This window comes from Oncorhynchus keta, chromosome 34 (genome assembly GCF_023373465.1).
Source record: "Oncorhynchus keta strain PuntledgeMale-10-30-2019 chromosome 34, Oket_V2, whole genome shotgun sequence".
NCBI lineage: Eukaryota > Metazoa > Chordata > Actinopteri > Salmoniformes > Salmonidae > Oncorhynchus > Oncorhynchus keta.
The window spans coordinates 37,513,199-37,530,531 of NC_068454.1; the positions used below are offsets into that span (position 1 = coordinate 37,513,199).

Below are 17,333 nucleotides of genomic sequence, written 5' to 3' on the forward strand. Positions count from 1 at the left end.
CACAACCAAAACAAACAGCAAATGCATCCAACAAATGTGTTGTCACAAGCTTGATGTAGTTTTTGGGTGCTATGAATATGGGACCAAATACTAAACTTTTGACTACTTTAATACACATGTAAGTCAATTTGCCCCAATACTTTTGATCCCCTAAAATTGGGGGACTATGCACAAAAAAGTGTTGTAATTTCTAAACGGTTCACCCGATATTTAAGAAAATATCCTCAAATTAAATCTGACAGTCTGTCCTTTATCATTGTATAATTTCAAACCCAAAGTGCTGAAGTACAGAGCCAAAACAACAACAAAAACTTTTGGAGCTCAGGGGCCTGTTGCACAAAAGTAGAATTAAGACATCCGGGATAAATGACTCAGCTGAGCTCAATGAAGCCAAAACATGTGCGTCCAGGCTTAATTGGTTGCACAAAGACCAAGCCAGGATGAGCAGACACGGATTCATTAAACCAGGTGAAACCAATCCTGGATAGGTGCGCGCTCACGGCTCACTCAAATAGACCCCGCCACAGATCACAGATTAACTGATTTACCATGGCAACTAGAGCCGCGTACTTTTCCCCGTCGGAAGCACAAATCCTCATGGAGGCATACGAGGAGGTAAAAGATATAATTAAGAAGAAAGGCAACACCGCCACAGTGATAAAGCGTGGCAAAGTATTGCAGACCGCCTGAATGCGTAAGTAGTGCACAATTACACACTCACCGCTCCGCTGAAACATCACAATTACAATTCAAATATTTAATTCACATCTCCAAAAACGCAGTTGTACTGTAATTATGAAACGGTTAAATTTTTTATTGAAATGCACTGCAGATATGAGTGAAATTGTGTAAAGTAAGTCCATCACACTGTATAAAGCTATGATAAATTATTATTAAAGCCTTACATTATTATTTAACGTTACTACGCTCAGTACGGTTTAATCTTAGCCGTTGTACTCTGCTTCTTATGTTGTCCACCGTTTTTTTGTGTTTCTCCTGCTTTCATTAATGTAAAGCTGCTTTGACAGAATGAAACAATTGTGAAAAGTGCTATATAAATAAACTTTAATTGAATAAATAGATGAGCTATAATAATCACTTTAATTTATATAGCGCCTTTCAAAGGACCCAAGGTCGGTTGCTCACTGCACTGCAAAAATGTCTTTCTTACTTAGTATTTTTGTCTTGTTTTCAGTAAAAAAAAAATATCTAAAAAACATCTTGAATATTTTCTTGAGCAAAATTACCTAGGAAAATAAGCAAAAAAATCTGCCAGTGAAACGAGAACTTTTCTAAAATTAAGTGTTTATGGAAAAAGTAAACTTATTTCAAGAGAATTTTTATTATATTGACAGATTTTTTATTTGCTTGTTTTAAGCACACATTTACTTAGAGTTTATATTTTTTGTCTAAACTATACTTATTTTGCTAGGTCATTTAGCAAATCAAGAAAATACATCTTTATTTAAGTTTTTTTTAAAATATATTTTTACTGAAAACAAGACAAAAATACCAAGTAATTTTTTGCAGTGTGACTCCATTAAATGTGTGTGTGTGTGTAGATTAAACATGAACGGGCCAAAACGGACATGGCAGCAGGTCAAAATCAAATACAAGAACATTCTGCAGAATGGTATGGTCCCTGATTAATATTTAACAAAGCACAAGCATATATTGTACCCAGAAGGTGCCTGCTCACACATTGTCTGTACTGTTTTAGCAGTGAAAAAGAATACCCACAGACAAGGCACGGGTGGTGGGTCACCAAAGGCTGACCTTACCCCAGCAGAGGACATGGCCTTGGAGCTAAATAAAGGCAGGCCCGTCTTAGAGGGGATCCCTGGGGGGAAAGAGACGAGCATAGGTTCCTCCCAAGATGCCACCCGCTTCATTCAAGGTATGTCCTTCCATCTCTACATGGGATACAACCACATTCATATTGAATCAATTTGGACTGTCTGACTTTGGTTTACCTATTGCCTTGCAGTGTCTGGCAGCACTGTGTTCCTGTTAGAGCCACCAGCACAAGCACCAGACGATGCTGATCCAGTGAGTACTCCATCAAAGGCATACTGTAGGCCTGGCATGTCTTGTCTACTAGCTTCAATATGAATCTGATTAAATGTGATAGGGTGAAGGCCCCAGTGCAGCAGCAACAGCACATGATGGAGACGATGATGATGATGAGGAGGAGACCATCTCTCTGGATTCCAGAAGGCATGAGGTATCATGGTAAGACTGTGAAAGTACTATTTACTCTACAATGGTGAGGAGTCCTCATCAAAATCAAAAAATCTAATTTCTTTTACAGGACCCAGATGCTATACAGTGGGAAAACCAGCCTGGCAACAGTGCGTATTAATAAAAGGACACCACATCCTGCCAAATTCCAGCTGCGCTAATTGTATTGTGTTCACAGAGCTCACAAGCTATCAGAAAGTTGTATGGCAACCACCTCTGGCGCCAAATAGAACTGGCAGACATAGACATTCAGTACAAGAAGAAAAAGATGGAAAATCTTGCACTGGAGTCCGAAATAAAAAAGAGGACAATTGAAATAAAAAAACTTGAGAGGGAGGTGAGATATGCCTTCAATGTACACTGTATGCTAACTGTAACACAAATGTATTAATCATTATTTGTATTTCCTCCCCCAGCTCCAAGAAGATGACACAGCTCAAAATAAAAATTAGGTATATTCTCGTAAAGTCAAGTGAGCCATGACATATGAGCTCTTATTGTGAGCACACAGGACGGTGGCATCTTTCTAAGGTTTTTTTATTTTCCCAGCAATCAGTACAACCAAGTCATCGTTATAAGGCATCGCCCCTCTTTGCCCACCCTCCCAGCACCAGGTGTGGCCACTAGCCTATATGAAGGCCCAAAATTGTGTGTTCCTTTCTGCTCTGACAATGGCATGCCCATTCGTGCGAGATGTGGTGGATGAAGAAGCACTTGTGCTGAGGAGAGCCTTCAGGCGAGAAAGGGTCTTCAGGGACCGGTTGGACCCACTGGCCTTCCCTGACGACCATCTATATGAAAGATACAGGTTTTCTGCAGATGGCATCAGGTATCTATGCAGACTACTGGGTCCCAGGATTAAGCACTGCACTGCACGGAGCCATGCACTGAGTGTGGAGCAAATGGTTTGTGTGGCCTTGCGCTTTTTTGCTAGTGGAGCCTTCCTGTACTCAGTGGGGGATGCAGAACAGCTGAACAAGGCCACAATTTGCCGCACAATAAGGAGTGTGTGTCTGGCTATCAAAGCATTAGCAGATGTCTTCATCTCCTTCCCTGGCCACAGAAGACTCTGTGACATCAAAGAGGAGTTCTATAGGATTGCAGGTAAGAGGATCTACAAATTACAGGACAACTGTTAACACATAGTAGGATACTCATTACTTTGTGTGACAGGTTTCCCCAATGTCATTGGTGCAGTGGACTGCACACACATAAGGATAAAAGCCCCTCAGGTGCCCATGAGGCCGATTTTGTGAATAGGAAATCCTTTCACAGCATTAATGTTCAGGTGAACATAACTTTTGATATTGTCCATTGACGAACACTCTGCATTGCCAGTGATGTGCATTGATTGGTGTAATATTCCTCATCTTATGATTTCAGATGGTCTGCAATGCTGACTGTGTGATCAGCAATGTTGTGGCAAAATGGCCTGGCTCAGTCCATGACTCCAGAATCTTTCGGGCCTCTGAAATCTATCAGTGCCTATCACAAGGTAAGCCACACAACCCCTATTTATAACCATCATGGCTGTGTCAAGAATATCACTGTGTTTATGAGGTAGTAATGATGAGATTTTGTGTTGACAGGTGAATTCTCTGGTGTGTTGCTGGGAGACAGGGGGTATGGCTGCCAGCCTTTTCTCCTGACACCTTTCACAGACCCCCAGGAAGCACAGCAGGCCTACAACCATGCCCATGCCAGGACCAGGGCCAGAGTTGAAATGACCTTTGGCCTCCTGAAGGCACGCTTTCACTGCCTTCACAAATTAAGGGTCAGCCCTGTTAGGGCATGTGATATTACTGTGGCTTGTGCTGTCCTCCACAATGTGGCCTGCCTGAGGAAGGAGAGGGCCCCCAGAGTGCCACCAGCCATGGACTGGGACAATCCGGCAATCTTCCCTGATGACGACAGTGGTCGGCTGCTGAGGGACCAATATGTGTTGAATTATTTTAGTTGGTATGTGTGCTTTCAATTTTGGTTAAATATGTCCTGCGGTGGCAGAGGAATTTGGGTTTTTTGGGTTCGTTTTTTACGAATTTGGCCTCTTATGATGTTTGTGCGGTATACTGTGTGTAATACAAGGCTGCAGGGAGGCTACTGCATCCATTCATTTGTCTGTTCAGTTGATGTGTATGGATTTGTCCTGCATTTATTTTAGTGTGCAGACATGCAGGGTGTGTTATATACAGACCTTTGAATGTGTATGTATCATTTTGTATAATATGCTTGATTCTGTGCTTTCCATCTTGTAGAGTCACTGTGACTTCAGTTTCGAAAGGAGCTGATGGTTTACCTGCTTTGTTTTGTCCTTATTCAATAAAGGAACATAATGTTACACATTGTGTTTTTATATTCATATGGAATGTGTATTTGTTTATATGACAGAGTACTAGGGCCACACTGAAGAAAAAGGATAAAGTCATAAATTTATGAGGCTGGTTCTTTCTGCAGAAAAGCTACATATTGTTTTTACAGTTTTGATACTTATGACAATGTGATACTTAATATTCTGGCACATCAGCATGTCTTTGTTTATGAAACCATACTGAAGTACAATTTCACGAAATGCCCCGCATCTGTCATTTTAACAACTGTCCTCCTTTAAAACAACTGGTTACAATATTATGACTTGTCTTTTTTTTTTCCCCTCTGGCCCTAATATTCTATCATTTTATATATAGTCTATGGGAAACTGTAAATTATCTAATGATAGCAACATCTAAAAATCATTTTTTTTATCCAAAATCATTGAAATTAATGATCACAAACGTTTAAATAATGACAGTGGGTCTAGTTATATGTGATAACAATGTATAGTGAGCAGTGAAATAACTATTGGTTTCCATTTGTGGTGACTGCTGACTGACATTAGGGATGAGATTAAATAGATCCTGGAATTTAGCCTGGTCTGGAGCAGGCTAGCTCCACAGAATAAATCTCCATGGTAATTTATACCATAACATATCCTCCTGCCCCCTATCCATCTTTAGTGCAACCGGATTACGGATCAATTGAGCCAGGATCACCAAGATATCCTGGCTTAATCCCTTATCCTAGTTTTGTGCAACAGGCCCCAGGTGGCAGATATTCACTTGACAAAATCCATGCCAAGGGCCTCCTCGTCCTCGGCACTCTCTTCCCATACTCGCTGCCCCACACAAACAATTGACCATACACTGGACATTGCTTAACTCAGATTCCAATCCGAAATAATCTGTTGATTTCAGTTTGGTGCTTGTTACCTGTCGCTGCAGCCAAGTACCGGATCACAAATTGTAGACGACAATATCATTTTTACATGTCCCCCCGTTCGTTTTTACTTTCAGTTTATTTTGTTATTTACCGGAATTCACAAGTGCGCAATTAATGAATGTTGTGAACGCTTCAGTGTTGTTTGTAGTACGTCAGAGGTCACGCACAGAGCTGATCCGGAAGAAGATTTTAACCACGTTGTTTTGTTTTTGTCAGCGCGAGCTGGCTAACATTTCGCTTTTAATTCCTAACTAATTGTTCTTCAGCCATTGGGAAGTAATTTGCTAATTGTAAGTGCAATAAAGATTTTCCATCCTGCATCGAAGTCAAATATATAAAAAGGTGGGTGGCTAAATAGTTGTTCTAGCCCAGCCTTCCTCACTAGTAAGTCATCTATGGTAGCTAGTTTAGCTAGCTAACAGTTGGTTGCAGATGTTCCAGATACATTTTATCTCCATATCCATATCTCCAATACTTTTTATTTCGTCTCTCATTATTTCCCCACTGAAAGATATTGTAGCGAACGGAGGCAAACTCGGGTCGCAGGAGTAAAAGGCAAACACCCAACGCATCGCGCCATTTAAACTGGGTTAACCCACTTGTTGGGTATAATAATGTATATTATAAACTGGTTGGTTTGAGCCCTGAATGCTGATTGCTTGACAGCCGTGGTATATCAGACCGTATACCACGGGTATGACAAAACACTTACTTTTACTGCTCTAATTATGTTGGTAAACAGTTTTATAATAGCAATAAGGCACCTCTGGGGTTTGTGGTATATGGCCAGTATGGGCTAAGGGCTGTGTCCAGGTACTCCGCTTTGCGTGTTGCATAAGAACAGCCCTCAGCCGTGGTATATTGGCCATATACCATACCCCTTCGGGCCTTATTACTTAAATATAATTAACTAGGATTGCTACACTGCCTCATCCGAACGCGAACGCATGTCCCGTGCTTCAACCATATATTTTGTCTTGTGTAAAATCACAGCTTTAATGTATCATATAACAGATACAAGCCATTGTCTGGCTTTTGTGTTGTTAAAACCTTTCTCATAGGCTGTTGGTGGGAGATGATCGTGTGAAGAATGGTCTCAACCTTATGTATGAAGCTCCACCTGGGGCAGACAAAGGTAACTACATCCATCTTGGTTCTGCATCTTTACCATACTAAATAATACAAATCAAACCATATGACTGCACTCCTTCCACCCACACTCTGCAGTCTACTGCGAAGGGGAGAGCAAGGAGGTGGATGTGTCCCTCTCTTGTTCCCAGATGCATACTTGTTTCTCAAAGCAAGCGTCGCTAGTTTGGTAAATGTTGTAGACTGAAAGGCATGTGTTAGCTTATTATTGTTCAAAATGTTACATTTTGATATTATTTTACAGGAAGGAGAATCAGAATACAAGTTTGAGTGGCAAAAGACGTCCCCTCGAGGGAAGTAAGTAACTAATTGTGTTGATCAACATAAATATTCAGATGACTTGAAGCCTACTATTAGAGGTTACCTTTGCATTTGGGGATACTTTCATCTTTTTAGGTATGCCAAGGATGTCATGGCTCGTAAACTTTTGCGTAAATTAATATTGTGCAGTTTTCCCATTTGTGTTGAATTAACTTATGACATACCTATTTATGACAATCTACTGTTACATGTGATTGCTAGGCTAAATATTGTCCTATTAACAAAATAAATGTGTTGGCATTTGACACTTGGTGGTGCTAAAGTCAAAGGATGATATCTAACTCGGGATAACGATGTGTTTATTTACATTATGGCAGGTGTAGTATATGTGCTTTGCTTGTCGTCGTCGCAATTGGGTTGTATGGAAGGTGTTATAAGTGATGGAATTAATGGATTTAAGTCCAGTCTAATGACCTGTGATTCTCCTGTGCGCAATGTAAACTGCATCGTGTGTCACAAATAGGGCCATATGAATACAGACAGTGTACCCTCTCTTTGGCCTGTCTGGGATCAATGCCAGCGCTGCGCCCACAGAGAAAGCAGGTACAAATAACAATCTGACCTACCTGGATGAATAGAGGAAAAGAGTTGACTGGTAATTCCAAATAATAGTTCACAGATGTAGCTAATGGTTTATTTTAAACTAAATGTTATCAAGGTTTTTTTCTTCATATTTTCATTCTCAACAATAAAATCCTCCTTTTTATTTTTGCACTGACTTTGAAAGCATTTGAACAAATAACTTATGATGCAGCTATTGCAGACAAATTGCAATAATAATGTGTCCCAATAGAATGGGCATTCAGTATTACATTGGATATTTGTGGTAACTCTATACTTGTAGCAGTAGTTGCCATCACTCCTGGTGTCCTGTAGAACTTCCAGAGTGGAGCTGGTTCTGACTCCTACAATCAGGAAGTGAAGTAGTAAAGTAATGTTTACAGAGGGAGAGTCCTGCGCATGGAGTTGATGGTGGAGGGCAATAATGGAGCCCCTCCTGTGCTGGGAGAAAAATGCATTTATTGTGTATTCTGATTCCCCTAACCACTGCTTTGGGAGAATCATATTGTATGATTTGCTCAGCCTGAAGATGAGTGAGTTGATTTGGTGTCCCTTTCTGTTAACAAAGCCGGCCCTGAATTCCCCACTGTGGAAGCAGTGGCGGATGTGGACAGGCGTCAATGGGACTTTGAGGCTGTGATTTGTGTTAACAGGTCCGTCGATGCACCCCTCCGAGTTAATGGCAGAGATGCGAAACAGTGGGTTTGCCCTGAAGAAATGTGTCCTTGGAAGAAATTCTACTGTTTGTGATCCATCGCAGGTAATCTTCTGTTCTTCTTCCCCGCATGAAGAAAAAGACAACAATATCCATGGCAGATCCCCGGTCTAAATGTGATTGCTGCAAAATGGCCAATTATCAGAGTAAACCACAGAGCTCTTCCAGTCGCTGCAAGTTTAGTCAATTGGGCAGATGTGATGAGACTAACTGCTAAAATTATAGGAGTGTTGCAACACCAGATGTAGCAGTATATAGTTTAACCCCCCCCCAATAATCTACCCTCAAACAGAAATCAACAGAGGTTATTCTGCTCTTACTTGCTTCACTTCCAACCATTTGTGACGTCTTTATTCATGTTTTGTTAGCGTTTGATGCATGCTTTTTAAAATGTTCATTGTTTGATTTATTACGAATTGTTTTTATGCTGTCGGAGTACGTTGTCAATGAAGAAGAGGAGGGTCCTGAGGTTGAATTCCTGAAGTCGTTGACCACTAAACAGAAAGAGAAGCTCCTCAGGTAGGAGAGCACCACCATTCATACGTTTAGTTGTTTTGAATATAATATGCTTATTGTAAAATAAGACAAAAGATGATTATTGCAAAAAAAATAAACATTATCTACTAATATGACATTGTTTTCATTTTAAAGGAAACTTGAGGGTCTACAAAAGAAGAGTGAAGGAAATCAGAAGAAGGACCGTGATAGTAGTGACAGCTCCAGTGAAAGTAGCAGCAGGGACTGACTGACAGCTCCAGTGAAAGTAGTAGCAGGGACTGACTGACAGCTCCAGTGAAAGTAGTAGCAGGGACTGACTGACAGCTCCAGTGAAAGTAGTAGCAGGGACTGACTGACAGCTCCAGTGAAAGTAGTAGCAGGGACTGACTGACAGCTCCAGTGAAAGTAGTAGCAGGGACTGACTGACAGCTCCAGTGAAAGTAGTAGCAGTGACTGACTGACAGCTCCAGTGAAAGTAGTAGCAGGGACTGACTGACAGCTCCAGTGAAAGTAGTAGCAGTGACTGACTGACAGCTCCAGTGAAAGTAGTAGCAGTGACTGACTGACAGCTCCAGTGAAAGTAGTAGCAGGGACTGACTGACAGCTCCAGTGAAAGTAGTAGCAGTGACTGACTGACAGCTCCAGTGAAAGTAGTAGCAGGGACTGACTGACAGCTCCAGTGAAAGTAGTAGCAGTGACTGAATGACAGCTCCTGTGAAAGTAGTAGCAGTGACTGAATGACAGCTCCTGTGAAAGTAGTAGCAGTGACTGACTGACAGCTCCAGTGAAAGTAGTAGCAGTGACTGACTGACTGACAGCTCCAGTGAAAGTAGTAGCAGTGACTGACTGACAGCTCCAGTGAAAGTAGTAGCAGTGACTGACTGACAGCTCCAGTGAAAGTAGTAGCAGGGACTGACTTACAGCTCCAGTGAAAGTAGTAGCAGTGACTGAATGACAGCTCCAGTGAAAGTAGCAGCTGTGACTGACTGACAGCTTCAGTGAAAGTAGCAGCAGTGACTGAATGACAGCTCCAGTGAAAGTAGCAGCTGTGACTGACTGACAGCTCCAGTGAAAGTAGTAGCAGTGACTGACTGACAGCTCCAGTGAAAGTAGCAGCAGTGACTGACTGACAGCTCCAGTGAACGTAGAAGCAGTGGCTGACTGACAGCTCCAGTGAACGTAGAAGCAGTGGCTGACTGACAGCCCTAGTGAAAGTAGCAGCAGTGACTCAGACTGACAGCTTCAGTGAAAGTAGCAGAGGTGACTGACTGACAGCTCCAGTGAAAGTAGCAACTGTGACTGACTGACAGCTTCAGTGAAAGTAGCAGCAGTGACTGATTGACAGCTCCAGTGAAAGTAGAAGCAGTGGCTGACTGACAGCTCCAGTGAAAGTAGCAGCTGTGACTGACTGACAGCTCCAGTGAAAGTAGAAGCAGTGACTCAGACTGACAGCTTCAGTGAAAGTAGCAGCGGTGACTAAGAGTCTGAAGAGAAAGAAGAAAGGCAAGAGAAAGGACTCCTGTCGTGATGACAACACTGAGAGTGATGGATGAGTCTAGAGTAAGACCAGGCCCAACCTCCAGACAGAAACAGCACAAAGATGATACCAGAGAGGAGAAAGAAACAGTAGAGATGAGACACGACAGCAGGGAGAGGCAGAGAACCAGCAGCAGCTCCCAGCCTGGCCCAGACGGAAGGAGAGAGATATAAAGACAAGGTTCACAGTAGAGATGAGGCAAACAGTAGAAGAGAGATGGATAGAAGTAGGAGCAGAGATGGAGCAAAGAATAAAGCAGCCGCAAAGGGAGGAGTAGGATCCTAGATGGAGGGAGGGAGAGAGGGGGAGGCAAAGGGAGGAGCAGGAGCAGAGGGAGGGAGAATGAGAAAAGAGCCAGGGGGAGAGCTGAGAGAAAGCACTGAACTGTGAGAGTAGACAATCTTACAAATTGGGCCAGTGATACCATTTTATTTTGCTGATGTAAACATTTTTGACACGTTTTGACGATTTTACGATGCTATTGTTAATATGTACATTTTTCTTGGTTGGCCCACTTATTAAACAAACACATAGAAACCAAAGTTTTAGTAACACCATGTTTTGGTGTTGCATGCTAGTTGGCTGCTACGGTCAAATGAGTGCAGGGGCGTATTCATTATGCCGATTCTGTTGCAAAATGTTGAGCAGAAGCAAACTGAATGAAACCGGGAGGGGCCTACCTGAATTTGACCAATAGAAACTGTTCAAAATGTTCCATTTTGCTACTGTTAGGACTAGTGATTACACCCCTGCTCCTCAAATAGTTCTTATTTTCATCCACTAGAGGGCAGCAGTAGACCTAAAATAACTTCAACCACAGAAATATTTTGCATTTGTCAGATTATTGAACAACTGCATGTCTTGCAAGCACTATTATTGATGGTTGTCACTTTAGTCCAGAAAACCCTCTTCAGAATTCTAATAAAAAATATTATTGCAACTCGATTTTTAAAAATAGTGAACTGTGTTCACATGGTTGTGACCGTTCTTCATTACGTGTTACAAGTCTAGCTTAATTACGTAGGCTTGTTTCAAAGTGGTCTTCTGGAAGTGGCCTAAACGGGAGCATGGTTGACTAATGACAATCAGTCTATGATTGTTCATTATGCGATGCATAAGATTAGGCCTGCGTAAGTGATTAGTGAGGAGACGTCAAGTTTGTTTCAAATATTTAATACTGAATACTTAATTCTGACTCGAGATCAATACATGAAACTTTCGTCTTTGTGCAAAACCCAGTGCATGATTTACGCAACATTGCGCGCCTATCGTCCTTTAGAGATTACTTGTTGCATTACTTGCATGACATTATCATCATGATGGGGCGGCAGGGTAGCCTAGTGGTTAGAGCGTTGGACTAGTAACCGCAAGGTTGCAAGTTCAAACGCCCGAGCAGGCAGTTAACCCACTGTTCCTAGGCCGTCATTGAAAATAAGAATTTGTTCTTAACTGACTTGCCTGGTTAAATAAAGGTAAAATAAAAATGATGTACAAAGCAGAAGAAACGGTGAGGTCGGTGAGGTTTGTTTTGGAGACATATATTTTATGGCAAAGAAATAACAACTCCTGCGTCGATATGATTTGTTAAGAATTCCTGATCAGGAAAATGAATTTCTTACATGTTTTATTTTATTTCAGTCGCTTCAAATGTGTATGTTCTGTATAGACAGACCATGTAACCTTTTGCAATGATGCCCCGAGGTGTGCACCTAAAAACTGTAGACCTATGCCAATTTGTTTGATTAATTGTTATTTTATCATTATCACAATACAAGTATTTTTTGTGACCTTCCATAGTGAGCGATGAATATTTTTTTAAATCCTGGAGACAAGAGGAGAGTCGCCCGAGGCCTTGACCAGTGAGATGTTTTCCCGTGTCCCGTAAAGTCGCACTGGTTCTCTTTGATCTCTCTTTTATTGTGGCTTGAAAACAAAGATGACTTCTGCCTAATGCTCAGCGAGAGGGCATTTCATGGAAAAGTAACAAAGCGATAAATGGCAGCACTTTACTGTCTGCAACCCCAAGCGTCTCTCTTCCCGAAACATTTTAACGCACCGAAACTCGTGTTGAATTTAACGCCCTTTTGTAGCCATAAAATAGCAAACTATGCTCATGAATTACAGATTAATACTTATTTCCGTTGTTATGAAAATGGGTCGAATTTCAAATTCACTCAAGTGTAATGAAAATATATTTGCCCACAAGAAAACTGTAATTTACTTAGTGTGCCTATGCGGCAATATAACAACCATTTTTTCTGAAGAAAAAAAAAGAACATAAAATCACTGCAAATAAACCACCATTTTATTTTAAAAAATAAACATACACTTAACTGAAGGTTGTATTAATTGATCATGAATGTTCGGTTATATAATATTAGCCTATTGAATAGGCCTGTTTTATTTTGCCTGTAGACCTCATTTAAAAGTTCACATTTATATTAAATGCCAAATATAGGCTATAATACGTTGTCTTTCCTAAGCTGTTTATTTTTAAACTCGAATTCGTGGTTATAAATAAATTTACATTTGATTTTTTTATCGTTATTTTCGTGATCTCAAAGCCAGCCACACAAAAGGAAATGAAAATAATTTCTCTATTGCCTTCTGGTCAATTGAACTTCCTCTTCAGAAAGAGGTTATCTAGATGAGATGCCTGTCCCTAACATATTCCCAGGCCTGGGCTCACGCTGTAATTATTCCCCGGGTTTTTCTTTGAGATCGGACGCTGCACTGGGTAAGCACAAAGAAGTCAGAGAGCATCCTTGAACCCTTTCAATACGGGGCCACTGATATTCAAATAACATGCAGGAACCATTTGACTGCGCCGCGACAAGAGCATTTCAATTTCATCATTTGCATATGGCTTTTTACCGCTTTTCCTTTTCAAAAGTTTAGAAACAGTTCCCATAACATCAAATCAAGTGTAGAGTTTCAAGGAAAGCTTAGAGATGCTTTATCCTTATTCTTGGACTGCCATCTTTCCGTTTGACATGCAAATTAAAGCAGTTAATTTGGACAATTAAAATAAATATTCAGGGGGCTTTTGTCATCAAAACCCCCTGGAAGCCCCCAGATAAAGTAAAGCTGAACAAATGATGTCTCGGAGATTAATTAGATATTTGATAAGACACGAATCCCTAATCGCAAATACAAGACACATGGGGTTGCGATGTGCTCCAAGTCATAATTAATACCATTTAACAAGATTTTCATTTGGGCATGAAATGTCTTTTCCGGGGCATTAACTATTTATTTATTCCTCAGAGAGAATGCACGTCAATGTGCGATTGCCTATATCAGCAATGTATGATTGATTTTATGTAAAGGAACACTCTTGCCTATCTACATTTTAGGTTTGGCAATCGTTCATTTTTACCATTTATACCATCACATAAAATACCTTGGTTCATAATTTATTTTCATTTCGCATAATGAAAACAAGTATGGGACCCAATACAGTGAAACATTCCCATCACACGACTGCTGCCTCAGATTTTAGATCGTTTTAATTATGACAAAATGAAAGTCTTATACGTGTGACTTTATACAAGTAAACATTTATATATTTTTTTAGCAAAGAAATGAAATGGTTAACTGAATTTAAAAAGCTGTGTACATACATATCCACAAAGTGCGTTGAAAGTAAACTCCCTGAATTTCAGGATCCCAAACACGAATAAAACAATCATAATTCACATTTACATGAAAATAACACATTGTTTGTTGTCAATATGTACAATATGATGGCGACTCACATGGGCCAACCAAGTTCATTTGGGTTAGCTCGCCCCTTTTAAGCACTGATCGTAAAAAGTACCCCGCGGTTCATTTTTAAGTTGACAGCTTTATAGTTATGTCATTTTCACATAATATAGAATAATTCTGCTTTTCGTTTGATGGTGAATAACGAGTTGAACATAATCAATATGGTGTTAAGTTTGAATTATTTTTTGTTTTCAAATGCTTTGCGTAAAATCGTATTTTCCTCCAATACTATCTCTCAAACCCAGACCCGTTTTAATACATGTACCAGTTTTGATAACCTACTGGTCATTTGCTTTATAAAGTTAGTTTCAAGGTCATTCAAATAACAGCCATTCAGTGCTCGTCATGAGGAGATGGATCCTTGATTCTGGGGTTTACCCCGTCTAAAATGAGTTCTGGGGACTCGGACCTGGGGGTCTCCAGGTTACTGGTGTCGGTGTCACTGTCGCTTCCCTTTTTGCCTTCACCACCACCGGCAGTGTGGGTTTTAATGTGCTTGCTCAAATGGTCGCTCCTCATAAAGCGCTTGTTGCATACTGGGCAAGCAAACCTTTTCTCGCCGGTGTGGGTACGGAGGTGTCTCTGAAGTTCATCTGATCTTGTAAATCTTTTGCCACAAAAAAGCCAATTGCAGACAAATGGCCGCTCGCCAGTATGCCATCTCAAATGGGCTTTAAGGTGAGAGGTTTTGCCATACACCTTACCGCAGCCTGGAATGTGACAACTGTGAAGTCCTTTCCTCCGGAGGCTGGCCCCCGCAGGCCCCAGCCGCTCAGCCTCCTGACAGTTCGGACAGTCGCACGTGGCTCTGCCAGAGTACCTCCTGGATGACCTTGAGGAACCAGAACTGGAACCTGAAATCATAGCGTTGGCGGCAGAGGCGTCCGTGTATGTTGGAATGACTGTTTTGAATCCTTCTTGTGTTAACAGGTGTTGGCTGGTTGATAGAAGATGCGATGCCGTGGGACTTATACCGGTTGAGCTGAATGCCGAGTGTGTCAAAGTGGAGAAGTCAGGGTTATAGCCACTGAGCTGAGAGTGTATGGCTTGGGGGGTCCCGGAATGCAGGGAGGTCTGCAGCGAGCTTGCAGGGTTTTGGACCTCGAGCCATGAGCCAGGGTTGGTATGAACGTCCCACCACGCGGACGCCCCATTAGTAACATCGCCCGAGATGGTTGAATGGAAACCAGACTTGTACCACGACTCATACGGATGTGCCATCCCTACCCTCGGGTACAAGGTTTCTGCTGATGTGTGGACTTTGGAAATGAAGGCTGATTGCCCAGACTCTTGAGACGAAATGCTTGCTGAGTTGGAAAACAGACTGCTGTACTCTGTGGAAAACGCAGATGTGGTCGGGGAGGTGGAGGCTAAGCAGAACGCGCTGTTGCCTGTGCCAGTAGTTGATGTTAGTCCGGTCGATCCGCGGCTTGTTGCTACAGTGAATCCAGGGAGACTGGATCCCAAGTTGCAACTAGAGGAGGATCTTTTCCAAGGATGAAATCCGCCTTTTGAAAAAGCACTGGAATCAGGTAGAGTGGTAAGGGGACTGGTATTGCCAATTTTGTTACAAGTAGCAGCCAGCATAGCTAGAGGTGTAGTTCCAAATCGTGGTTCTTCCTGCAGAGAGATAAATCACTGTACTTTAGAACATTGCAAGCAACATTTACCATTTTCTTTCTGTAAATAAGATGCATGCATTTGCTAGAAGTGTAATTTGCGTCTGCCTATGTGGTCGTCCAACCGTTCGGTTGTTGTGCTTATTTGGATAGCAATTAGTGCATAGGCTACACAATTATTTATCGTATTGGATTCAAACATACATTTAGTGAAAATGTTAATTCATAAAGAATGTATCGAAATGTGAACTAAATATCCACTGAACCTAATAAACAGACACAATCATGGAGGAAATACAGTAATGTCACTCAGTAGAGAGTTTACTGCAGGTCTCGAAAGTTTGCGCATGTGGGTAGCCTATTATGAAAGTTGGCAAAAACAAAAATGATTTTGATTGAGGAAAATTACAACATCTACACAAGCACTTTCAATACCTACAGTAACAACAAAGCTCAACGATAAGAGAACAATGACCGAAAAGTAGCCTATACAATTTAGTAAGTGTGAAAGTATAAAGCCTACTTCACACATGAAAACCAATATATCTTTTGTCGGCTTACCCCAAGTATAGACGTAGCCATATCCAGGGTCTTTGCTATGTTGAATTGGTCACAATTCTACAATAGTGTACTTTTCCAATTCGACTCAGACACTTTGCTTTTCCGTGGTCACACGATTTCTCTCTTTGGCTCGGAGCTCCTACACTACCTAGTTGTAGAGAGCGCGTTCTTTGAAGTACAGCTGGCAAGAGCAAGCAGCCAATCTAAGCGCTGGATTCTTGGCAAGAGGACGACGTCAGCCAATGAGAGATTCGACCAAGGACAGAAACGCTAAAGCTTCATGTCAATCAATAACTCTTGTGCGGATTTGACTGTCAAGCAAGGTACGATTTGGTATTTTTATACATGTTATGTATTCTCCCATCAAGGCTCAATGTGCTCTATATTGTAGAATCGAGATCATTTTGGTTTAAGCTAGTTCTCTGCATGAGGTAAGAATTTGATATGATTTATTTAGAGGTATTTTGTTTCTGTTGCATTTCAGAAAGCTTTCTGATCAATTGTTATTTTTTTCAACTGCAGGTTCTTTGTTTCTCTAGGCCTATATAGACATAATTGTCAAATATAATGTTCTGATGTATAGCTGCCTCTGCTTTTATCCCTCGTGGAGTCCCAAATTGTTTTATGTTTCATGTCATAACATGAGGGGATTGGTGATTATTTAAAAAAATATATATATATTTACGAATTGCGGTGCCTTCATATTTTTTTTTTTAAACTGAGGATTTCATGCACTTTCAGGAATGGAAACGTCTTCATAGACGCAGGGCATGTGCTTGCTTACACCATCCATGAAGTTAAGCAGAAGTTCCCATGCACTCACCAGGGGGCCAGAAGTGCAATAAACGGACCCATTATCAATAAACAATGGCTGACTAAAGTGAAGACGCTTACAATACAAGGTATGTCATACAACAGGTGAATTATCTTAAAAGTTTCCATAGGCTCAAGCGGTGTTGCCATGTGTGCGTTTAAGAGGCTATTGGGGACTTGTTTTTAATCTGTGTGTGTGCGCGCGTGTGTGCGTGGAGTGCGCTCGCGCCCGTCCCCCTGCCTGTCTGTGCCAATTTACGCGCGTGTGTTGAGGCTGTACAGTGGGGCTTTTCGG

The 17,333-nt window shown here is 41.3% G+C and overlaps 1 protein-coding gene and 1 long non-coding RNA gene across 3 annotated transcripts; one reads left to right on the forward strand and one right to left on the reverse strand.

Annotated features, from left to right (window-relative positions):
• Nucleotides 1-5,645: 5,645 nt before the first annotated feature.
• LOC118367059 (uncharacterized) lies at nucleotides 5,646-11,222 on the forward strand. 2 transcript variants are annotated; one of them, XR_008090212.1, is made up of 5 exons: nucleotides 5,646-5,786; nucleotides 6,558-6,631; nucleotides 6,890-6,942; nucleotides 8,181-8,761; nucleotides 8,894-11,222. It is a non-coding gene; the product is annotated as an uncharacterized LOC118367059 (long non-coding RNA). The 2 variants fall into 2 exon arrangements; XR_008090211.1 differs by having other exon boundaries at nucleotides 5,650-5,838.
• Nucleotides 11,223-13,817: 2,595 nt separating this feature from the next.
• On the reverse strand, nucleotides 13,818-16,499 carry LOC118367058 (transcription factor Sp9). Its single transcript, XM_035750049.2, has 2 exons — nucleotides 16,226-16,499; nucleotides 13,818-15,665 (listed from the first exon to the last, which is right to left on the reverse strand). Exons 1-2 carry the CDS (start codon nucleotides 16,244-16,246, stop codon nucleotides 14,379-14,381), a joined length of 1,308 nt encoding a protein of 435 aa, XP_035605942.2. The 5' UTR covers nucleotides 16,247-16,499; the 3' UTR covers nucleotides 13,818-14,378.
• Between the last annotated feature and the right edge of the window lie 834 nt (nucleotides 16,500-17,333).

Coding starts and splice junctions, on each gene's coding strand:
- LOC118367058 (XM_035750049.2), bottom strand. CDS start 16,246: ATGGCTACGTCTATACTTGGG. Junction 15,666..16,225: donor TGGCTACGTCTATACTTGGG/GTAAGCCGACAA, acceptor ATCTCTCTGCAG/GAAGAACCACGATTTGGAAC.